Source organism: Syngnathus leptorhynchus, chromosome 6, assembly GCF_054491065.1.
Source record: "Syngnathus leptorhynchus isolate UIUO chromosome 6, UIUO_Slep, whole genome shotgun sequence".
NCBI lineage: Eukaryota > Metazoa > Chordata > Actinopteri > Syngnathiformes > Syngnathidae > Syngnathus > Syngnathus leptorhynchus.
The window spans coordinates 13,341,841-13,367,837 of record NC_141200.1 but is presented as its reverse complement, the minus strand read 5'-3'; the positions used below and the strand labels follow the sequence as shown (position 1 = coordinate 13,367,837).

The 25,997-nt window shown below is 38.2% G+C and overlaps 2 protein-coding genes across 8 annotated transcripts in view; one reads left to right on the top strand and one right to left on the bottom strand.

The window, feature by feature from the left end:
* Positions 1–672: 672 nt before the first annotated feature.
* On the bottom strand, positions 673–14,434 carry LOC147056068 (dual specificity tyrosine-phosphorylation-regulated kinase 4-like). The gene is made up of 13 exons (XM_085915375.1): positions 14,271–14,434; positions 12,489–12,662; positions 12,354–12,417; positions 12,094–12,257; positions 10,422–10,558; positions 8,521–8,661; positions 8,288–8,426; positions 7,918–8,025; positions 6,310–6,482; positions 6,182–6,242; positions 4,771–4,873; positions 4,582–4,682; positions 673–1,696 (listed from the first exon to the last, which is right to left on the bottom strand). The coding sequence occupies exons 1-8, from the start codon at positions 14,400–14,402 to the stop codon at positions 7,927–7,929; spliced, it is 1,050 nt and encodes a 349-aa protein (XP_085771501.1). The 5' UTR covers positions 14,403–14,434; the 3' UTR covers positions 673–1,696; positions 4,582–4,682; positions 4,771–4,873; positions 6,182–6,242; positions 6,310–6,482; positions 7,918–7,926.
* A 1,187-nt stretch (positions 14,435–15,621) lies between these two features.
* The window catches only part of LOC147056067 (F-actin-monooxygenase mical2b-like), a 39,799-nt gene continuing 29,423 nt past the window's right edge, over positions 15,622–25,997 (top strand). For all 7 annotated transcript variants that reach the window (XM_085914011.1, XM_085914013.1, XM_085914012.1 and 4 more), the window contains exon 1: positions 15,622–15,860. The gene's annotated coding sequence lies outside the window, so the exon portion shown is untranslated. The remainder of the gene's footprint in view (positions 15,861–25,997) is intronic.

Below are 25,997 nucleotides of genomic sequence, written 5' to 3'. Positions count from 1 at the left end.
AAGGTCTGAATACATATTAGCTGTGTAGGTTTTGGTACCGTCATTACGAGGAGAGCAAGGTCATTCCTGATTTCACGAGATGACCACATCCACGTGTACAAACACAATTCATCTTCACATTTACAAGGCACACTGACTTTTCTCAGTGTCAGAAGCCACTTCATTTATTACATATCTTGTTCAGCCGCTGTCTTCAATCATTTTCTTTGTGGGCCGGTTTCAGGAATGTTTTATGCTATCAGATAAAATGACAAGGTCTGTAATCAGCAAGTTCTGGAGAAGCTGGATAACGATCGTGACCATTGTTGCGTCAGGGAGACTGTAATGTATGCTTTTTTAAACATTTTAATCAAATTGGCTTTCTCACCTCTTGGACTATGGCTTTATTATAAAATTATTATTATTATTATATAATTTTTATTACAAAATCAGTCACCCAATATTTTCCTCTCTGCCTGTCCCTGTCACGAGACCTCTTCCTAATGTTATATTGCCTTGAGCTCTACTGTGAATTGGGGCTCGCTAGTACCCGACAGACCTTTGAAAACTGTAAATTGGCATTAGATAAAAATATTTACTCTTTCATATTTTAACATGTCTTTATCTTCTCGTGGAAGGTAGCAACTAGAAGAATGTGCATGTGGGGAAGAGACATTGGAATAATGACAGATGTGAAAAAATAACCAACATTTTATTTGTCTATTTGCTTTCTAAATTTACATTAAACTTGACAAAAACGTTAGGGCCCTGTCCTTCTTAGGAAACCTCATTGTTTCTACAAAAAAACAACACACCAAAAAGTAAAACATTCATAATAGAGATGACCAATCAATCACCTTCAAAGAAAATTCCAACAGGAACACTCGCAATGCAGTTAAAACTGTAGATGTGCCCCAATTATTCATGGCTGCTCCTCATTTTGTCTGGTGTCGAGACACTCTCAATTCTTCCTGATGCTTAACTGTTGGGGAAAACCTTTAGTGGAGCGACATCCCTGATACCAGCAGCTTACATTAATTCCAGTGACAATACCATTGAGTGTTAGCACATTCATGTCAAGGCTTAACTTGTTCTTGTCACTGGCTTTTCACTCCTTGCCCAAGCGACACATTACTACATCTGCGTCCAGGGGACTTCAGGGTGCCATGGCTTGGGACCAGTCTCATTTCTTAAAATATTCTTGAGCAAGTTAACCCAAATTACTCTAGATGTCAGTACACACCATCATTTGGTGAATACTTAGGAGGTAGAAAGGCATGGTACAATACTGCAAAATTAAGTGTGCACTCAGTACGTGCTCCACTTGAAAGTGAAAGGTGCAATGGCTGGCTTCCTGTTGTTGAATTGTTGATGAAGATTAGCTGCCTGTGTGCCTGCATGATGCCATGCTCTCTAGTATCCATTTTTCGGGCACTGAGTTGTAGGCATTCTCTTCCTCAGTTCAAGGAAACCTTATGCAGGTCTGTAGAGCCTTAGGAGTTTTGAGTCATGCCTTTGCACACTAGTTATGGATGCTTAGGCCTCTTGTTGTCTCTTCCTCTCTAAACTCTATTTTATATATGCATGTATTTTCATATATACATGCACCCCAGTGTCCAAGGGTTCAGGAGTCAATGTTTATGTGGTACCAATGGCTGCAACAATGGTGGTGCAATTTTGTCTCTCTTTAGCAAGCTGGTTTTGGCTGCTTTGACACCTGTGTAGAGGTGGACAAAAAAGAGAAATATTAGTCTTTTCAAATGTTATACAGTAGCTTGTTTCCGTATACCTATTCAGTACATATCGTGCCATTATGAAAGGGATGGTGTTAACTCAGGGTGGTTTCAGCCATAGGGTAATATTCCTGTATTCATGTTTTTTTTCAGATACTCCAGTTTCTTCCCACATTCCACAAATATGCACGGTAGGCCGATTGATCACACCAAATTGTCTGCAGGAGTGAATGCGAATGGTTATTTGTCTATGTGTGCCCTGCGATAGGCTGGTGACCAGTTCAGGATGTAGCCTGCCGACTGCCCAAAGACTGCTGGGGTAGGCTCCCAGCACGCCTGTGACCCTTGTGAGGAAAAGTGCTTCGGATGATGAATGAATGCTCTTCTCCATGCTGAGTGTTTCGCGAACCGAGGGTGTTTTTTTGTTACACAGCCCTTGCACACCTGACAATTTGGTGGCTAAAAGTAGACTAATATTTAGACCAGCTAGAAGCTAGTCTAAGTCATGGCGCTGGTGGTGCCAATGAGATTTGATGAATTTGATAGAGGTGCATTGAGCTTTGTAGTATGTGGTGAATCGTATTTCATCTTCTGACACATTCTGACAAGTGAGTATCAAAGAAAGGGGGGCATTCTATCCAAACCCTCCGCCCATCCTGGATGGACACCCATATTGTGGATGGACGAGGGATGAGATAGTAAAAGAAATGACAAACGGTGGACAAACGGGAGTGGTGTTTGGTTTGGTCATGTAATCGTTCCCATCCTGTTGAGTACCAACTAGACTTTCAGTCTGTCCAATGGATCGCTACGGCACACCGACACATAAGACTGCCAAAGATAGGGCTTTCTTTTTGATCTGAAACAAACACTCCTTTGTCTCGTGTAATCAGCAAAAAGACTACGTTCAGACTGATCGTGAATATAAATCCAAAAGTGGGTGCTCGTAAAGTGGATGAGAATAAGAAATTTGCCAGCTAATGGTCTTTATGTTCATTATTATGAATTATGGATCCTCTACTGTTAGCCTCTTACACTCCATGACGCATAGCAAAGAAATTATTGCTGTTTGCCCTAGCATGCAAGAAGAAGCAATCTTGAGGAACCCTCGTCAAGTATGTGCAGAAAAGAGTGCCAAATAAGATAGGACTGCAGTGGGACCACCATCTCCCTGTGTGGTATGTGCTATGTGTGTTGGGTCGCTAGGCTTCCCCTGTTGACGACGTTGGAAACGAAGGCCTTGGAGAACCATCTCCCCAGTAGCTAACTGTGGTTAGGCAGAAAACAGGAACAGATAATCTAAGTGAATGTGTGGCTTTGTAAAGCTTTGAATCACGTGACAAACATCTCATCATGTTCAGTCAACCCAATGTGAAATTACTGTGATGAGATCGGAGCTGTCGGATAAAGCTGCTCTGCCCAAATGAAAACATCAGCTTTAGGTTTTCGGTCTCTGTACTTCAGGATGTGTGGTGCATTATAGCGGATGTTCGGTCCAAAAGAACAAATGTTAGAGTTTGTTTTGGATTGCCAGCTGTAAGTCGTTTCCTGAACCAAAAGATGAAGCCCTCAATGCAACAGTCGATCTATGTTCCTGCCCTCACCTATGGTCACGAAATATGCGGCGTAACCAATAGCGAGACGATACAAGCATCTGAAAGCGGTTTTCTCTGCAGGGTATCCGATCTCTCCCTTATAGAAAGAGAAGCACCTAGTCTGGGTTCGGGCATCATGTTAGGATGCCACGTGTATGCCTGCCATGCTGAGGTGTTGAGGGTACATGTCACTGAGGACATCAATGGGGAAGACCGGAGACACACTGGAGAGACTAGAGACCATTTCTATTGGCTTTTCTGGGAACACATCAGGATCCCCCTGGAAGAGCAGGATAAAGTGGCTGGAGAGAGTGAAGCCTGGATTTAATGGCTGAGATGCTGCTCTGGCAACACAAGGTCAGATAAGTGGAGGATGGATGGATGGATGGATGGATGGATGGATGGATTGGATGGATGGATGGATGGATTGGATGGATGATGGATGGATGGATGGATGATGGATGGATGGATGGATGGATGGATGGATGGATGGATGGATGGATGGATTGGATGGATTGGATGGGATGGATGGATGGATTGGATGGGATGGATGGGATGATGGGGTGGATGGATGGATGGATGGATGGATGGATGGGATGGATGGATGGATGGATGATAAAGGAGACATCGTGGTGTAGGACAGCTTCCCTGCCTTGGGGGCTGAAACCATTATATATGAAACATTCCTAGGTTCATGAAGACATTTTGATGGAGAACTCATCAAGAACTCAAGAACTCATAAGTTGAATAAAAGATGGGCAATGCAACAGGACAGACCAAAAGGATAGAAGTAAATCAAGAGAGTGATTCAAACCAGAACTCTCAGGAATATTGCCTCACTGAAACGGTTTGTGAGGAATAATCCCCAAATCACTGACGATTGAGCAGTCTGATCTTAAACTTCAAGGTTATTGCTGAAAAAGGAGGCTCAAGCATTAACCCAATGGTTTGCTATCTTTTCCAACCTGCACTATGACAATGTACAAACACTAAAACCTGAATATATATAATTATATGTCTGTGTTTGTGGCATGGATGATGATCAGATCATATCTTGTAACCAAATCATGGAATTTATGAAATCTAGATAATTCCAAAGACTTCAATTACTTTTTCTTGCAACTCAAAATAACACCAAACAATACAATGCCATGGAACCCCTATAGTCAATGCGATATTTCAGTCTGTACTAAAGTGTTCTGAAACTGTAATTAATATGAATACGTTAATGTTTTCATATAGAATTGAAGCATACAGTATTAGCGTTGACTCACTCATTTTAATGGCCGTCTTCATTGGTTTGGACACATCTGCGTTTAGGATCCATGGATGACGCAAAGCTTGTTCTGGAGTTAGACGCTTCTTTGTATCATATCTAACAAACAATATACATGCACTCAATGTACATTCATATATTGTTTGATGATACTACCAGTACCGACGGTCATTGTATGTTCTCTTACTCCAAGCAGGTTGAAATGAAATCCAGAAACTTTGGATTGCTTGACCTTATCCTCATGGTCAGTGATTTTTTTTGCTGTTTGGTGGATTCAATGTCCGGACTACCTGTGTTAAAAAAATAAATAAAGTAATGGTAATGTTGGGGCTAATTTGGCACTAAATGTTGTGAACAAATGCGCTACTAAGTAATAAAAAAAAGACCCTTCAAGAAGAATGAAGAACCTTTAAGTCACAGTTAATATTTTTTTTTATTTTTGGTCAGTCAAGACACGTATGTAGGTGTTATTTTCACAAATTATTGACCAAGCTAAAGTGTAGAAAATGGCTTGCTGATCTCATTCATTTTTCAAAAATATCTACTTTTGGTCAGTCTCGACATACAGGAGTAAAAAATGGCTTACAGATATAGATTTTTTTTAACCGCTTATCCTCACGAAGGTCACAGGTGTGCTGGAACCCATCCCAGCGTGCACTGCTTGGTGATATTTACAAACCTGGCATTTTTGAGCTTTCTTAAAAGTGATGATTTTGGGGGTATGAGGATTCCACTCGATACATATATTCCGATACTACTACTACGAGTATTTGCACAAGACTTTGAAGGCACTTTATCTACACTATCTGTAGAAATGTTTTAAAAAACGACATTCAGTCATTTGAAAATGTATTCATATATTGCAAAGTATAAATATAATCAGCAAATTGCTACCGTTATGTTCTATTTATGAGTTGTCTTAGACCATTGCTGAGATAGTCATATGACCAGTAGAGGGCATGGCTTCACCATCGCATCTTTACCACATCCCAATGGTACTGCGTAACACAATGCGTCAGTCACATGATCCAATTCAGCCGTCGTCTGTGCATATGCGTGAGTATAAAGAGGCCTTTAGATGGTTCTTTGCCCCGGTGGGGACAATTACACGGACAGAAAAAGAAACATTTGCTTCGGTCTTCAGGACGTCTTGTTTTTTTAACTTCTATATGCCCATTACCTCATTTACTGTAAATATGTGCAAAAAAAACAATCTAATTGGGAGCGCAGTTAGTGAAGCATTTCACCATGCATATTCTTTGGGAATTGGATGCCATTTGCTCCATTTAACAAAGAAATCCTTTTGTGAATTTGGCCCAAAGTGTCCTATTTGAAGAATGCATGATTGAGAACAAGAATGAAAAGCCCAGAAGGAAAATTTAGAGACCTTTCAAGTATTCAAAAATGTTTTTACTTTTCACGGTATTTTAATTAAATTATTTTAATTAAATATAAAACTTTAAATACTTTTTCTCAATACGATCCTCCATTATTTTCACATAAAAAGCTCCCACCCTTTGGAAAAAAGAAAACAAAATGGCAAAGAAACTTGAGGGAGACAATTGCCATTATCATGAAGAAAAGTTTTTTTTACTTACCAATGCGGAATTTTTTTTCATTTGCTTCTATCTGCATTTCCATTGGTGGGAGGCCAAGCACCTGAAATTATATTCAATACCTTGCTTAGTTATTAACAACTAGTGAGGCGTGCAATGGTCAGTCTTACTCTTGTGATAGAGTAGAACATATCTGCTTTGGTATGGCCACCGAAGAGAGCGTAGCCTCTGTCGAGTTCAGCCAACATACAGCCTAGGCTCCACATGTCAGTCGCTGGGGTAGAAATTTTGCCGAGAAGCAGCTCTGGAGACATGTACGGCAGAGTATAAATCGTCGGTCTGTCTGTGGTAGATCATATAGAAAAGATACATAAGCTTCTGCATTGTTTGTGGTGTTTAATTTAATTTACTTGTCAAGTATAATGGGATTTTCTGTCCTGGTAGTGTTATTTTTCCCGTGTGCACTATTGTGTTAATAACACACACACCTACACGTACACACACACACACACACACACACACACACACACACACACACACACACACGCACACAGTCGCATAGACAGAACATGAGCCAAAAGTCCAGAATTAGCCTGCAGCTTTTATGGCATTTATACCTAGATGTGTTAAACTCAGGACAGCGTACATTTGTTTTGACATAACCCACTTTATTAGTGAGCAAAAATATTGGAAGGCTCATTATTAAAGTGTACCTCGGGAGCTACCACATTGAGGTCTCGATGTATTATGTAGTATAACAATACTGTAACGTTTGGTAAATATCTGGTGTTTCCATTTTTGTGTATAATCCTGTATTTGGCAAAATAATCCTCCTTGTTTATTCAGCGCCATGTTGGGAATGGATATGACGTCAAGTCGTTGACTGCGCAGTCAGTCCCCTTGCACCCACCACTTGCTATTGAATATGCCAGACTGGGCCGTTGACTGGGCCGTCCGTCCCTTGCACCCACCACTTGCTATTGAATGATATGCCAGATCGTTTGCCTATGGCTGTAAATCTGTCTTATTTTGTTTCTAATGATACGGTGACACTCCTAAATTACTGTAGATGAGAAAAAAAGGCAAGTTGAGCGTGAGCGCGTCAGGCCTGCCTGCTTCCCCACATCAGATATATTTATTTTACACCGTATTGACGCTGTAAAATTGTGAGAATGCCCAAGAGAATGCAACACTGTGCTCGGATTTGTCAGAATCAGAACACGAAAAGGTGCGATGTATTGAAGAGGTAGCCAAGCCAAGACGGCTGTCATCACTCCTGCATCCCAGCCCTCCTCCGGCTCGGCTTTGGGCAATATGGCTGCACTCAGGGCATCTTGATAAATAGGTTCAACGAGCTATTTTATGGTCATTTTAATACAGCCACCGGAGTGCCCGGAGAAAACCCACGCAGGCCCGGGTAGAACATGCAAACTCCACACAGGGAGGGCCGGAGGTGGAATCGAACCCGCACCCTCCTAACTGTGAGGCGGACGTGCTACCCAGTGCACCACCGAGCCGCCCACATACAACATATTATTCTAAAAAATATTTGGGATTGACTTCCTCTTTAAAACTCAATTGTTACTTGCTGTCAGCTGAAAATTACATCACATGTACTGAGGTCTCAGATAACTAATTACGACATAGCTTGCAAATGTCATAGGAGCCGTGATTGGTTGATTTGACGTCTTGATCATTTTGTAACTCTCACAATTTTCAACTCTACCTCCACTGTTTCCTACTGTGTGCTTTACTTTTCAGGGACTCTAAATGTTCACCTGTGACATTTAGTTGAAAAAGATGCACTTGCCATTGTCTTTCAAAAAAATGCAGCCACCAAAATCGCTCACTGCAGCATTGTTTTCCTTGTCTAATAGAATGTTTTCCTGCAAAGAGAAAAGAGTATAGAGGTTTACCAATATCCTTCATAGCCACTATAATAAAGAGTGAATTACAACTGACTTTTTTAATTAACAAATTAACTACCACCTAAAATGTAGAATCACTCACTGTTATTCTGGCTTTGATGTATTTGCACTTAACGTGTGTATTTTTCTAAAATGACATTTTTTACAATTCACGAAAATATATTACCATCTTTCGAGACTTTTACATATGGTTGTCTTACAAATTTAAAGGGTACCTTACCGGTTTTAGATCACCATGAACAATCTTCATGCCTTTGAGTACTTGAAGACACTTAAGCACATCGATGGCATATTTTCTTATGTCCCCATCATGGAGTCGTCGCATCTTGCTCTGCATTAAGGCTTTAAAGAGGTCCTTTCTGAAAATAAATATAATTGAATACTTACTCTTACTGCATGAATCAGAAGTTCTAGTCCTACTACAGAAAGAAACAAAAAGTGTTGTCAACTTACTCAAATAGGTCAAATGTGATGCACAGATGGCTGCGGAAGTAAAAGTACTCCTTCATGTGAACTATATTGGCTTTGTTGCTCTTGTCTAACTTTTGCAGGGTCTTCAAAACTTTGAGTTCCGCCTCTGCAAACCCATGACCCCTACAAGCAAAAGCATGTCCAGAATTATTACTTTTTTTTTTTTTAACTACCAGGGTTCTTAAACTTTGACGTATTATTTTTAACAAGGTTTCTGGCCTTTTGACATTTCCTGTCTGAATATGTATCATACAGAGGCTGTAATTTCATTGTATTAAAAAATGTAGAAATATATTTTTGAGATTTAAGGCTGTTGTTTCTACCTTTGTACTCAAAGCTAGGAGTTTCCGTTTCTGCTTTATCTTGCATGTGTAATCCGTACGTTGAGAGCGAATGTGAATGTTGAAAACAAAAAAAGAAGTTTCTCTCTTCATGCAGGTGGAAAAAGGAGACTCAAGTGATTTTTCTATCATGCTGTTTATGAGATAACATTTCCAGAAACACAATTGACTTTTCAGTTACACTGTCAACCAAGTCTTGTAATATATTACCATCTGGTGATCTTTTTGTGTCTCAGCAGTGTCTTACTTTGTCAACAACAAATTAAATTTTCACGACACAAAAAATAACAAATAATGAATGTTAACCCGGCAGTGAGTTCTCGTAAATTAAGTGAATGTAAATAGCAACCTTGCCAGCTAATGAGGTTTAAATGTTTATTATTATGTGCTACGAAACTTTGGATTTGGTTCTACGCATGGCTACAATGGGATCTTAATTAAAGTGAGCTATTTTGAACTTAAAAAGTCTTTCCGTTTCATAGTTTGCCAAAATAAATAAGTGAATGTGAAGCTTTGTAAAGGTCTCTGTCAGCCATATATATAATCAAATTGGCTTTCTCACCTCTTGTACTATGGCTTTATTTTTGGACTGACGATGGACAGAACCCTTTTCCATGACAAAGACAGAGGGACAATCATCTTATATATAAGGACGGATGTTATCTGTAATGTGTCTGCATACCCCTCAGAAAGTAGGTATAGTTTCATCCTTGGTGAGTACTGTAGTAGGTTTGGTTGGCTTCCATGTCTGTTTTAAGCTAAATAAAGACTCTGTCCAAACTCTTGACAAAACACAACCAACTTCATTAGTGAGCTTTTCAGACTGCCTCACGTCTGAAGCAAAAGAGTTTGTTATGAGTTCCGTACCTTGTCGCTGACCTTTTTTTTTTTCCTCATCCTTCTACTCCGTTACATTAGCAGAAAGCGGGTTTGAAACGTTTTTTTTCTTATAAAATGCAACAACCAGCATTCGCACATTAAGTCTGTAGCTGTCAGAGAAGATCAACTCGCAAAGTTTCGATGCGCACCGAATTCACGTAAAGGCTCATGGGGCGTTAAGAGGTGGATTAAAAAGTATAAAAAAATATTTACGTCATTGTTCCTTCAACCGCCAGTCAATCCACTCTATTCATTTCAATGTATATCTTTTGCATCGCTCGGACATCGCCCACCAGATTTCCACAGCAACCAGCCGTGAGTGGTGGTATGGATTGAGAAAAGGGTCATTGTGGTCTATAAAAATAAACGACATACAAATAAAGTAGAGGCATTACATTTGCTTCAAAATATTGACGAGGCTATGTCTGAGGATGAGTGGTCACAGGATGATTTGGCTGACAGCGAGTCTGAGCGAGCAGTCACCCCCTTGGCCAAAAGGAGCTGTGTCGACTTTAACTGTTTATTTCACTGTAATACAGTATTGGGAGTTTAGAGGGAGAATTGACTGATCGGACATCACGCAGAGATTGTTGGGGTTGAAATTTGTGAACTGGGAAACTTGGCATGATTTCTGTTACACACATTGATTAGGTGACATCTTACTCGGTTGTGTTTCGAAAGACCTTGACTGCCACCAGCATTGTTGTCTTGTGGTCCTTACACTTGAGGACCTTTCCAGCAAATCCTGATCCTATCACCCTCAATATTTCAAAGCGGTAAGCCAGGTGGTCGCCAATCCTCTGTTGATGGAAAAAAAATTATTGATCAATGAATGTGAATATTTTAGTAATATGTCATGCAGAGTTTCACAATACACAGTAGAAATATGCAGAAAACGCATTCATTAAGAGTACTTGTGCTTAGAGGATGAGGAGGGGTGTCACTCAAATGTAGACGTTTTGGCAATGCAAAAGAAAAAATACAGTATGTAGCGGTAGAATTTCATTCTATTTATTTACATAGCGCCAAATCATAACAGAAGTTGTCTTAAGGCACTGTTCACATGGAACAAGTCAAAGACTACACGCCTGTCTTATTAAAAGTTCAACTGAACCCTACATGAGCCAGCACTATGCGACAGAAGCAAGGAAAAATTTGTTGTGAAGCAAGATCGACAAGACCCACGATTCGATGTGAGGTGGCCTTCAACTTTGGACGGTTGGGTTAGACCACAGGTGTCAAACTCAAGGCCGGGGGCCAGATATGGCCCGCCACATCATTTTATGTGGCCCGCGAAAACAAGTTCTTTATCAAATTCGGGTGTCATTACTAGAATTGCAAATTGGCTTCACTCTTAGTATCTTTTTTTAAAATATTTGACCAGTTTTTATTCGTCTGATTTGAAAACGAGTTATTTGTCAGTTTGTTTTGTACCTTCTACTGTATATGAGGTGCTCATACATTTGTTTGGATTGACAGTCATAATGGCCCTCCGAAAGAAGCTATGACTACAATCCGGCCCGCGAAAAAAATTAGTTTGACATCCCTGGGTTAGACGGTAGAAATGGAGAAAGACAGACATGCGAGATTAAGAAAGCGAGCTTTAGCTGCCCATCACTTCATCCAGTTTATTGTCCAACACTCAGATGGATGTAATTCATTCAATGAATATATTTACACAAATTCAGAGAGAATGTCACATTGTCACTCGCGAACAAAAACTAGTGATGTCCATCACACATGCGCAAATCTTTCTGCCAAAATCGCGATGGACCACTTGCGCTACAAAATAAACCTCCTATCCCCTGAGTATATTTTTTTCTGACCAAATTTGCAGATGCATTGAAGGTTGAGGCAGAAACGTCCTGTCAGAGGTAGCACATTTCACCTAACTCACAAACACCGTTGAATAAATCCATTGCTCTGGAATAAAATTGCCCGTTTTAGCAGTGAGCACAAATAATCGGACGACCTGCAGGCGAGGCTAGTTCGTGCGCCGAAACGCCCAAATGGGCATAGAGCCGTAAAGATGCAAGACTAGACTTTTGCTGGCAATACGATTAGGTTAAACAGGTGCAAATCCACTAAAATAGGGCTGTTTTAGTTTTTTTTCATCTGCAGGCTACTCAACTGTATTTTCTTTTATCTTTTAAGTACTAATTGCATTTGTGATTTTTTTTGCACATCACATTACAAATTTGAAGTTTATCATGTTACAAAACTGTCACGTACCAACCTTATAATAAAACGATCAAATTCCAACGAGAAATTTACGCTTCTTTAAAAATGTACTTTTTGTGAAAAAAAATAAAACCATTAGTAGTTCTGCACTTACTGATTTGTAAAATCCCTGTTCATCATCATATGACTTGACTTCCTCAGATGTGGTTTGTGTCCGAATTTTACTATCCTTTTTTCCTACGTACCAGACTTTTCTGTATTCTTTAATTTCAATCTGCTCGTACGGTGTCAAGAATCGTCTGTTATCTCTAAGAATACCTGTGCACATATTAAGAGATTATGTTTCACGTATTTGTCATCAAAATATAAACAATGCAGGAAGCAATAAAAAGGCCGATTCCCTGAAGCCCTTACTTTCGTATGTCATACTCGGCAAATTGAAAGTGAAGATTTTGTTCTTGATGGTTGTTCTGTATGCCTGAATAGAAAGAGAAACTGAAAACAAATTTACGAACAGAGATACATTTGTAAGACGCCATTAAAACTTACGTGAACAGGTTTGGGGTGTCCTTGTTGATGCATATGTTTTTGTGGGTAGCTAATCTTTTGACATATTAATCCAATTTCAGTAATTTGAGGAGGAGGATTTGATGGTGGTGACATCTTCTTTCCAGCACATTTGTTTGACTTTTGGTGGACCTTGCTTATTGATGTTGGACGGATCTAGATGTTTATCAGAAAAGGTTCATATTTAGGATGCTGTAAACAAATTAATCTGGATTCATATTGACAACCCAGATTATATTATCATGCATGGAAGCACTGCTGTAACATTTGGCTCTTTTAAGGGCTCCATTTATGAAAATGTACAGTGCAGTCTGTAGTTCATTTTTGTAAAATTATTTTCTCCTTGTTGAAAAGGCTTGACATCTGACAAGTTGACCAGTTTGATTGTAATTTGGCGCAACAAATGAGCAATGAGTGCGTGACGTAGACACTGGCAGGGTGGAGAATCCGGAAGAGAACACAATTAAAGTGTCAGTGAGAATGAGTGTTTGGTGCCGACATGGAATGGAATGAATCCATAGTTGAATAAGCAAGCTATTCAACATCCCGTTCCTTTGTCTGTGGTTGAAGTCACTGGACCAAGATGTGCTTTACATTTTACAAGTTGAACAAGCCAAATACAATAGCAGGCCCCTGTGTACGGTTCGGAGGTGAGACAGTGACAACATGGAAAAAAAAGTTAACTGTGCAAAGTTCACACGAACATTTTTCAATGTTAAATAAGAAAAATGCCGGTCGAAGATCCCAAAGCTCATGTGGACCCAGTAAAACACCAAAAAGCTGTATGAGAAGAGAGTTCATCTTCAAAGTTGACTGGGTTTCTTAATTGTTAGTCACCGGGTTAATTTAATTTAATATCCTGGTGAGACGTGTGTTTTATTATCTACATTGTTAAATTGAAAAGAAATATAGTGAGAAATATTTTTTCAAAGATGGATTCTCTACAAGGGTTAATATTTATCTATTTAAGACTTCAAAAGAGAGCTATTAGGTTTTGTTGTTGTTTTATAACTACATGTACTGAGGAAGCATACTTTAAATTATGGCTGCATAATATATAGAAAAAATATTGTCATGGTGAAAATGACACATGCAATGTAAATCGCAAAACATGTACAATAATCTTATATGGAATTGTATACTTATTGTATACAAACATTGACTTGTCATAATTATACAACCTTAAATCTCTATCCAGTAGGTGAAAGTATCCAGGGTCATTACTAACACTAAACTTATTAATCAGATAATACATGGACTCTTCTATTTTTTTTTCCGCACGAAAAACTGTTTTTCCTCACTAGACAATAAAATGTCATTTCTTTAGGTACGTTAAATATCGCTGTATATCGACACCCATGTCGTTTTTTGCATGCTTTTCCCAATATACTACCCTACTTTAAATGTATTAGATTTATAATAAGTGGTATCTGAGTATCATTTCGTATCTCGTATCCAAATATGGTCACCCTGGGAAAATATGACAAAATCCCTTCTGACAGTGTCACGTAAATTGTGATACTTTAATACTTCATGTAAAAGTTAACATTTTAGTTTTAGCCCTTGTATGGAGATAGTGTTCAAATCTATTTTCCATTGCTGCATAAAAACAGAAGTTTGCAGGCTTTATTTTTCTCCGACAGCTAAACTGTTACATGTAGATGAAGATAGGGCAATAAACCCCCATGGCCAATATATGCATGTATGAAAATAATAATCATATATAATCCACATTAACATAAAACATCTTAAAATATATCATACCTTGTTGGGTTGTAACATTGCTCTGTAAATACATTGTTGTTTTTGGAACCTCCTCGCTTGTAGTGCCTTTTCAAGTCCCAAGCACCTCTGCTTGAAGACTTGAGCAATGTCAAGATGGTTGAAAGTAAACATTTTACGCCGTAGCTGAACATACGTTGGTGGTGTGACACGATTTCTTCAGAAGACCTCGTATTGGCATAGGGTCATTCTTTGACTTAAAGCCTCGTTGATGTCGTCATAGTTTATCGAACAACTCCTGCGCGTGTCACTAGACAATCGGCGTCACAATCTGAGTTACAGGGGGGAAAAAATCGTGCTGCTGAATTCTAGAAAATAGATCTATGTCTACTTTGATACAATTAACATTAATATACAATTTCCTGTATTGTATGGTGTCAGTGCTTTGTGTTATTTATTCTACATTCCCATATATAAATGTAAACGGGGAAATATTGCGAAGCTGTCACTACCACCTGAGGGCAGAAGAGGACCATACATGTTAGGCATAGGCGTTGGTATAAATCGTACGCTGTAATGGACGTTCCATGGATGAAATTTTATTTTTCTTTAACTGCACTTTATACTGTATTACTGAGCACTCCATTACCCCCAATGCACTGAAGTATCCATCCATCCATCCATCCATCCATCCATCCATCCATCCATCCATCCATCCATCCATCCATCCATCCATCCATCGTGGTACACCCTTAAAAGGTACAAGGATAAAAATTGGACCAACGTAGAAAGTTGGGTCAATTGTACCCATTTTTTTTTCTGGGGGATAATAAATAAATAAATAAATAAATAAATAAATAAATAAATAAATAAATAAATAAGCTTGGTGGAGAACTGGTTAGCACGTCCGCCTCACAGTTTGAAGGGTGCCGGTTCGATTCCACCTCCGACCCTCCCTGTGTGGAGTTTGCATGTTCTCCCCAAGCCCGCGTGGGTTTTCTCCGGGCACTCCGGTTTCCTCCCATATCCCAAAAACATGCTTGGTAGGCCGATTGAGCACTCCAAATTGCCCCTAGGTGTGAGTGCGAGTGCAGATGGTTGTTCGTTTCTGTGTGCCCTGCGATTGGCTGGCAACCGGTTCAGGGTGTCCCCCGCCTACTGCCCGATGACCGCTGGGATAGGCTCCAGCACGCTCGCGACCCCCGTGGGGACAAAGCGGTCCAGAAAATGGATGGATGGATAAAAACATCTATTTTTCAGTTAAGCAAGGAATAATGGATGGGGGTTTTATTACTTTATTAATTGGTTTGAACAAAAATAATTAATATAATTAATAATTAATAAAAAATTATAAATGCCGATAAAGCAGTATGTTGTTAGGGTGTCTACCTCTTATGTTGAAAGGCAAGACGGAAGCGTGTGATTTACTAGGGAACAAAATAACTTTATGAAGTAGTTGTCACACTCGGGCGGTCGTCATGTGAACAGTGATCAGGTTCAACGACGGTAGTAGTCGCGTGTCGGCATTCAAGCCAACTTGTGCCAATACTTGGAGGAAACTATTTGGGAAACAACGTTGGATAAAGACAGAAGCCTGCGACAGGTCGCCGATTTACTGAAATGAGCTCCCCGGTAAGTAGCTGTCAGAAAGCCCCTCTGCAAGTGTGAGCACTACTTAATGCCCATCACGAATGTTACTTTGAATTTCGCACCTGATTGCAATTCCCCTAGTCAATTTCACTTTTTCTAACCAACCTGTTTAACATGATTATTATTATTATTATTATTTAACCCGCTGCAGCTTTATTTAGGCTATTTCTTGCTTGAAGAGGTACAGCAGGTGAATTAAAGCAGGCCACAAGCTAAGGTGTAATGTTCATGGACTTGATTCAGGAAAGCCGTAATGTCATAAATTTCTGAAAATGACGTTGCAATGACTATTATAGTTCTACTTCTACTTTTTATTAGCTTCGATTTAAAACAGATAAGAAATGGAAATAAAAAAAACGTCAAGAAAATATGAGATGAAATTCCTTTTGGCCCCAAGTATCCCATTACATATCTGCCAAATCAAATTATTTTCACAAGTACTGCAGCCATTTGAGATGTTCAATCCCTTCAGGCTTGTTGCTGCTCATATTTCCCCATGTCAAAAGTTAACTTGTTATAAATCCTTGTCTCATACAAGTGAGATAGTCATTCACTGCACTTAAAATCTCTTTTTATGTTGAAACGCCACCATTAGTGACATGATTTTTTTTTTTTTGCTGTCAAATGGCAGAATTCATATGCACCATATCAGTGTAAAAAAAACACTGAGGGATTTGGTATATTCAGATTGGAATCATAGGCCTATTTCAAAGGTAGATAAAATAAAATTTATTAAATTTAATCGGCCGTTTGTCCATCCATCCATCATCTATTCTATTCTGTTCAGTGTAGTGGGGAACCGGCGCCTATCTAAGATGACTTTGGGCAAAAGGTGAACTGCTACCCCAAACTGGTTACCATTCTATCACAAGGCATATAGCGAATCATCAGACTCACATTCACACTAACACTGACTGGAAACCAAATGTAAAGTGCTTTGTTACAGCTGCAGCTGTTGTAAAATGCACTATATAAAAAAAAAAGTAGAATTGTATAAAGCCACACTGCCTGCGTCAAAGTCAGGCAAGTATAGCACTATACCATCAGTGACTCTGCCCAAACATAAAAAACATAAAATGGAAAAGGACACAAGCTTTAAGTCTAAAACAATAAAATTACAAGTAAAATAGCTTTAATGCTTTTGTTTGCTTTTCTCTTCAGACTTTCTTTTGCCAAACCTAACCCCCCTAACTCTACACTGATTGTCAGCATTAGAAGTGATCTCCCCTCAAAAAACAGGAATGTTCATGACATTTTAAAACACATTTTTGTATATTAATATTAATCAGAATGCTGTTTTAATAATGCTGTAATATGAATCAGAATGCTGGTTTTCAACAAGTTGGGCTACATAGAACGTATTACTGAAAATCATTTTTTGACTTCTCCATTAAGGCAGCAAAAAAAAACTCAAATGTGTGCCACAGTTGGAACGTATTAAAGTCTATCAATCATCTATCCAATTACAGAAAACATTTGTGTGGAAAAAACTAGGCCGTTAATATCAAACAATTGGATGAAAAACAGAGTACGGCTGTAACTGAGTTTGTGTCCCTTGTGCTATCAGGTGATGTACAGTTTCCTGATTTTACTGCGCTAGTTCATTGTTCACAGTCTCTAAGATTGATACGTGTCATGTCAGCACTGTTGTAAAATGGCATTCCACTGTAATTAATGATTCTGTATGAACTATGAATGTCATGCATGTAAATTGTACTTTTCCAAATATCCTATTGGTTAAGCTGTAATAAGAAAATGGTTTCTACTTTTCAAAAGTTGTGTGCATGTGTACGTGTATAGTATTGGGGAGGTGTTTATGCACATATTCTGTCCACAGTATCAGTTGGTGTTCCATACCTTTTTGTACTGTATATGGTTTTCTCTGCCTGTGTTGTATTACAAAGCAATGACAACATCCGGATAATATGAGAGTAGTGTTAGGAATTAAAAATTATGTTTTTATTATCGCGCTGTTGCAGTTGACACCAAAGATGTTCATCTCACATTTCCTCTGAGTCTTTTCTCATTTATCTTTCTGTCATTCAATGTGTGGGGCCACAAAAACAAGCCACTATGGCTCACGCTGTTAGTTCCTGGAATGAGTGATTGACTTATATGGGGGCGACGGTGCACATATCAGTTTTGGGGGAGAGACATCAGGCGACAAAAATACACCAGGGAGCTAAGTGTTGCTGGCTGACAACATGAGCTGCTGTCAGATGAGAAAGGCCAAGTTGAGCTCCAGTGTGTCAGATAATCTTTTCATGAGAACCGGACGCTGAGAAAATAAATCCTTAAATTTCAACGATACTTTTTAAAATGCCTCTGTTGGGCATAGTAAATAAATCAAAACAGGATAGATCATGAAAGAATAAAAACTTCCTCATATCTTGTTTAAGAAATTGTTTTAGATTTTTTTTTGGTTGGGACTACATCATAGGTGTCAAACACAAGGCCTAGGGGCCAGATACGACCTGCCACGTAATTATGTGGCCCACGATGACAAATTGTGCATCGGCTTCATGTGTCAAAATTAAAATTACAAATTGTCTTCACTTTTACAAAATACAGATACTGTGAGTAATATTTATTACCATTCATCATTTTAAAATACTTGAGCAGTTTTACTAGTCTCAGAATTCAAAACTAGTTATTCATCGGTTTGTTGTGTAGCCGTTGACATTCATAATGACCGTCGGAAGGGAACTACGACTATGATGTGGCCCGTGACAAAAATGAGTTTAACATCCCTGGACTACATAAATAGTAGCGTCTCAGAGTTAGGCTACCTCTTCAATGTCAAAAGTCCTGTGTTTTTAATTTGATTAATCTATTATTTTTGTAGTGGTCAGGCAGCCCTTAAAGTGAGTAGGTCAGGCTTACATGTTGACATTAACGAGAAGAGCTGTTGACTTATTTAATAGATAACCACGAATTTATTAAAACTTGTTTTATTTAAAGTTTTTTTTATTTCACATTTTGAAAACTATAATTGCTTCCCTTTAAGATAAAATTGAAATACATTTAGGTGATTATTGAATAAGGACAATAAACACGCTAAAAGTATTTTTTATTTAAAACATAAATTATATAAATAAATACAACTTTTTTTTTCTTCGAACACAACTCAAAACACAGATGCGCACACGCACACGCGCACACACACACACACACACACACACACACACACACACACACACACACACACACACACACACACACACACACACACACACACACACACACACAAAATCTATAATTTACTAAAGTAAATAAAGTAAGGAGTGCATCCTAATTCATTCGGAATGTAACAATAGCCAAACGAGGTTGGATATATATATATATATATATATATATATATATATATATATATATATATATATATATATATATAGCTAAAGATTTTTCCACTTACTCGACTGAAAATGACATCACATGTGCTCAGGGCTCATGTAACGACCAATTACGTCTCAGCTTGCAAATGTCACATGAACCGTGATTGGTTATTACTTGAGACAGCGGGTTGCAAAATGCATTTTTAGAAATATTAATTGTACATGGAACATGGTGTAATTATAAAATTCAAAACATTGATGTGTTTATTTAAAGCCATCGAAAATAAAAAGCATGCCCGCGACCCCCGTTAGGACAAGCGGTAGAGAAAATGGATGGATGAATTACCGCTTTATTTATCGGAGTCTGAGAACAAGCTTTTATTTTGAAAAATGGACTGGATTGAACAAAATAGGATAATAGGACGCGGCTTGGTTCATCATTATTATTTGACCGTTGCTTACAACTAACATTCTTACTCCTGGGTTGGTTCTTGCAATTTATAATGCACTATGGAAGCGCAGGCTATTGTATCACAACAACTACTGACACGTTTATGGGCTTAATCCTGCATTGGTCATCTACAGTGTGTGGTGTTAATGCTATGAGGATTAGGAGTGTGATTTAAGGACTTGCATGCAACAGTCAAAGCTGGTCTCAGTACAGTCCTTGTACACATAGCATTCAGAACACCATGTGCTCAATGAGGCTGAGGTACTGTATATCATAACACAATCTTGACTTTAAAGTTAAATTTGATTTCTCAAACACGCATGTAAAAAGTTAAATAAATAAACAAGCTCAATAGTTTTAGGACTTTCACGTAGCAACTCACTTAGCCAGTTAATATAAACATTTCACCAATTGATCAGAATTTGGACAAAACACATTATTGTATAGTCTGTTATTTTGCATTTGATTCTCGTGTTTTAATTTAAAATCCATAAAAACACACCACCCAGAAGAAGATGTTTGCAATTGCAAATGCATTTTAAATACGCAATGGCGATCATGAATTGTATTGCATGCCTATCCAGTTTATTCTCAGTTGTGTTGCAGACGAGGTGAAGCCCACCCAGTACTAGTGACCGGTTTACACACCTGACTGGTCAAGAGTCAATCGCAAGGCACATAGAAACGAATAACCATTCACGCTGAGATTCACAGCAATGGTCGATTTAGATTATCCACTCACTGTAAAGTAACAGAAATTTGGATTCGAAATTAGGTCATTCATCCAAAAGTTGTCTAATGAGTTAAACAAGGAAAAAAAAAAAAAAAGCAGTTCATGCCCATCCGTCTAGTTTTGATTCTTCCTTCTAGTTTTAATAGATTTATATCAGCGGCAACAAGTAAGGGCAGCCGCAAAAAGTGAAACGTCGTGGGTTGGTACAGTCATAGCGGGTAATGCACTACGACTGCTACTTATAAATGCATATATGCACACCACAAAGTATAGTGCGCTAATGAGTAATTGGGTCCTGCAATAACGTTCTTGATAAAAGTATGAAAATTCAGACGAACAAAATGTTCTGGAAGTGAATTTCAATATGGTGGCAGCTCTGCTTTCTAGAGCTACTGCCCGTCTAAAATGACTAATCAGGGGAAACATTTGGGAAGTGATGAAAAACTTGTTCACTCAGTTCTCCAATGATCCTCTGTCAAAAGCCGAGAACCTCCTGGAAGGACCTCTGCTGCAATTCACCAATTCCACTTTATGATAGAGTAGCCAGACCGAAGCCAGTTTTTATTAAAAGAACATTAGGAGGAAACCAGGCACTCCTCATCACCTGCCCAAAATCATTCATACACTCAAGCATAGTGGTGGCAGCATCATGATGTGTGGGGTGTTTTTGAGCATCAGGAACTGAAAGACAAGCCAGGAAAGATAAATGCACCAATGTACATAGACATCCTTGATGAAATCTGCTCCAGAGCACTCCAGTTCATCTTTCGGCAGGACTGCGGCCTACAGCATTCAGCCAAGATATCAAAGCACCGTGTGAATGTCCTTGAGTGGCCCAGATAGTGTGGGCGCTATCCAATTTTTAACATCTTTGGAGTGATCTAAAAATGCCTGTCCTGTTCAGTGATTGCCCTCATTCTGTTAGATTGTTATTTTATGTTTCAGTTTCTGTAAAGTTCTTTGTCATGGCGACATCTGTTGTGAAAGAGCTATGTATATAAATAAAGATGTATTCAGCGTTGTACTTGAATGCATTCAATGAACACAAGTTCATGGACTCATTAATATTTTAGATGAACTGAACGTAGCTTTTGAGGACGTAAGGTTTTCTCTTCTTAGACCTCAAAATGAAAGCCCACACACTGTAAACAAGGCCTGATTAGGCAGGGGAAAACGATTAGGGCAATCCTGGCCACAAACAGTCGCACGGCGCGTACATCATCAAAGTGCGACGTGTGTTTGAATCAATGAATAAAGCACGATGGCGCTCCAGTCGACGTAAACTCGGTCGCGCGACGAGCAGCCCCTCGAAACCTTTCCTGTCCAATGAGAAGATCTCATCCTATGAGAGCATTCAAGACGTTATAGTGCTCTCAATGGCGTTGAACCATAAATTACTCTTAATTTAATTTTTTTTTTTTGTTGTTGTTGGGAATTTATTTGGCTTTTGCACATTTACCTTTCCACTTTTATGTCCCAAATTCTAAAACTTTTTTGGTTCTTTGGGCAAGCAAAGTTAAGAAATATCACATTCTCTAAAGTTGAAAAGTTAAAGCAAATCTAATGTTACTTTAAATGTTTTACACTTCATTTGTACATCCTTTGTTTCCTATCATAGTCTGGCACCTACAGCAGATTGTGTTTGCATATTCTGGACCACAGTTATGTTTTTGTTGCAATGAATTAAAGATAGACAATTGAAGCAATTTTCTCTTGTATTTGAGATTGTAGGGTGATAGCAGCACCCGGATACTAGCGTGAATGGTATAGATGAAAACAATGAGAAAATGCTAATATGCCATATGGTGACAGCTCACAGCAACTTTGTTTTTGATTAAGGTGAGGAAAAGAACTATGAACATTTTCATTTTTGAAATGATGAACTTAGTTCATAAAATTTCGATTATGAACTGAAGAAGTTCATTTTAAAATTTGTGAACTGAACTTTGAACTACCTAATGTTGAAAATAAACTTTCCCAACACAGATTATATTCCATTGTATTGTATGCCTAGTTTTTTCTCTTATTCAAGATTGTAGTTATCAATAAATACTAGCTGTTCTAAAGAATACATTGATAATATGATGATTAATAAAAAAAAAAAAAAAATTGAATATCCCCACTTTTTGCAAACCGGTGAAAATGCAGATGCCGAACCGCGCCCACTGTAACTTGCTGACATATTGATCTTCAACAATTGATCTGAGAGGTTATGGCTTCCCTTTTGCCTCAGCTTTGACAAATTAACCCTGAATCTGGTGTGTCATCATGAATTATCAGTTGATGATTGATATCAGTCAGGGCTTACTTCATTTGAAGACTTTTGAATGTGCTGCAAAGTACAATTGTAATTTGATTGAAAGAGTATCCGCTGATTTCACTGTAATGTCAATCAAATATGGTAATTGGTTATTTTTAGTCTTTGATCTGTCACAATTTTTAGATGGTTATCTGAGCGATTATTTGTCTCCAACATAAGACTAGAGAGCAGTTTAAGGTTGCAAAACCTCTGCCAAATATTCCGTTTTTAAAATGCCTGATGCGCTGACTGTGTGTAAAGTTATACTGGAGTATGTTTCATCAAACAAACACAAGATGGTGTTGAATCTGTTGATATTTAGCTCGGGATACTGAGGATGTTCGACACCACAGAATACCTTTCCAAACCGATCCAGATTTAAATTTCAGCTGTTATTGGCGAAACTGTTCCCTTACCAATACAAGCCTCTAATAATTATAGGAAATGGAAAGGGTACAACACACGTTAACTGTATTTCAGCATGAATTACCCACTCCAGTGTGCAAACGTTACAAAACTGTTGCTGATGAAGGGTGTGCATTTTGTTACAGCCTTTTATCTAGATGTTAGGCATGGGTGTGTCATCCTCCACTGTGGTAGCCCTTTCGGATGTGGCTTAATAGATAGTCGCTCTGTTTCGCCAGATACCCCTGAGCGCTTGGGCCATAAGTCGTTTATCTTTAGATTCAGTAACCAGGAAGCACGTAATTACCTAAAATTAGCTTTGCTTTCTCCCAATATAGTGATGTCCTTAACAATTTCCTAATATGAAGTATATTGTTTGATAATCTGCAGAATGTGCAAGATGTACAAGGTAGTAAATATAGCCATTTACAATAAAAATTGTAACGTTTTAAACTTTTATGTTTACACTACATATACTGAGGGCAGGAGAGGTCCAAAGAGAGATCAAATTAACCACTTCCTGTTCCACAACACAATGTTCTTTCCCTTGTTTTTTTTTTTTTGCAATACAGCTTTCAAGTCACTGTCATTCCCATGACCGGCCTATGTGTGTCACTGTTTAGATTACAGAAATAAGACTTGAGTTCATAAATCAATGGGAACTTCAGTATGTATGTCTTTAGATTAAACATGAGAATTAGACAAACAGTGCAATGTGGGACTTAATGATATGAACAGATTGTCTGGATTTAAGGAACTCAAAAAACATTCTAATTTTCAATTTTATATCAACACTGAACAGGTGTTGAAACGTCGGTTATTTTGTGAATGTGAATCATGCACTCCTACAAGAGAGGATGTTATTGTGTCATGGCTAGCCACTAAAAACCACTGCAAGAGCTCTTATAGGTGCAGAATAGGTTCTCAAAACCAGGTTCATGTGTGGTCCTATATGGCTACGTATCCGATTTTTTTTTTGCAAATCAATCGCAGTCTGAACGCCCCGGCCGGATATATTCGACCTCAACATCATCTTGCGCTCCACCCAGGTGGGTAGAGACTGCTTTGGAGAGAGAGTGACTGTTTTAATCGTCTGTGAATATGCTGTTTTGAGGAACAGTATTGACTTTTTTTTTTTTTTATCTAACTTTAATTTAAGAATGAACATAAAGTGGACATTTGTACTGATAGTAGTAATCCAAGGACATAGGTGGTTCATTTATTACGTGTGGCACTAGCGTGATGTCGTCTTTAGTGATTCTCCATGAAATGTGATTGAAAAGTCTCGCCTCATCCCCCCCCAAATACAATATTTCCACCTCTTTCCCAAACGCTCGGTGGATTTGAGACAAAACAATAAGCCCGTGGCACCTGCTTGCTGAACCACATTTACTTCCACCTGTTGTCGCTTTCTTCTGCGGATGTGGGGTACATTGGGGATGCATATGTTCACACACCAGACTAACTGGGATCACACTTAATATGGAATGTGAATGTTTATACAAAGAAAAATCGGATTTCACCCAAAAATCCAAATTGAGAATAAAGACCTGCGGCGTGACCGCATCTTTAGAGTGCTCTGCGTGACTTTTTTTTATCAGGATGCCTACGCTGTTTTTGCACTTAAAAAAAATAATACAGTAGGTCATTGTAGTTATTTAGATAAATGTAAGTTTATTTTGATTCAATATTTCTTAAAAAGATCGGTTATGTGTAATTGACTTTGAAATTAAAATTAAATACCAGAGAAAGAATGAGGTTCGTTCCAAAGCTAAGCTCACTTGTGTGAATTATTATTTTTTTGAGCTTGTTGAGCCAAACCTATCCAGTCACATGCACACATTCGTAATCCTATCAGGCAATCAGTGGAGCAGCGGAAGAAGGTAAATATATTTTGTAGGAAATAAAATGAATTAATAATTATGTTTGAACAGTCTTGGCTTGTTTTTGGCTATAAGTATACTGCACATGCATGCAGGGATGTATGTTCAAAGCAAACATGGCATGTTAAGCAAGGCAGCACACTGACGTGTGAAGGCTATTTTCAGTGCCCGCTACAAGCAGTTATTGCCTTTGGAATGTAACCTTTCCTTTACCCAAGTTTACAGCTTTCCATTTCAGTTTGATATCCCAAATGATGCATTCAAGTCTATAGTTTGACAATTGTTGCCATTGCACAAGCCTCCAAATTGACAGTTTTATGCAAATGTTTTTTAGTTTGTATTTATCGCTTAAAATCTCCATCCTGTTTTACAGTTATGTATGTAGTATACAGTATTGTTCAATAAATCATGTTTGCAATTTATTAACATTAAAATAGCTTTATTTAATTTTTAATTCATCAACACTCAAGTTCAACAACATTTATAGTTAGGGTGTGACAGATTAATTGTTCTGCGGTTTAAATCAGTATTGTAAAATAGTCAAATGTTATGTCTTTAATATCATGTAATAGTTGCAAATGACAATTTTTTTTTAATTTATTCAATAGGGCTGCTCGATTAGGGATGAAATCATAATCAGATTATATTACTCATTATTGGAATCACAATTATTTACAAGATTATGTTTTTGAAATTGGAACAGGATTGATTGAATAGTATTTATTGATCATATTTTAATAAAACACTCCTGGTAAATATATAAATATATCTTATAATGTAGTACTAAAAAATAAACTGTTGTACTGGACTCAAGCTTTTGAAAATAATAAATAAATAAAATACATTAAAAGATGAATTCTTTAGTGCAAAATGAATACTTCGACAAACAAGTCTAAAATAAATACTTCAATAAATTGTTTCAAAATAAAATTTCTAATAATTGAATGCACTGCCACAACTTTCAACAAAGGGAAAAACAATGTTGAATCTGCAAAGCCTGGCCAAACGTCCAT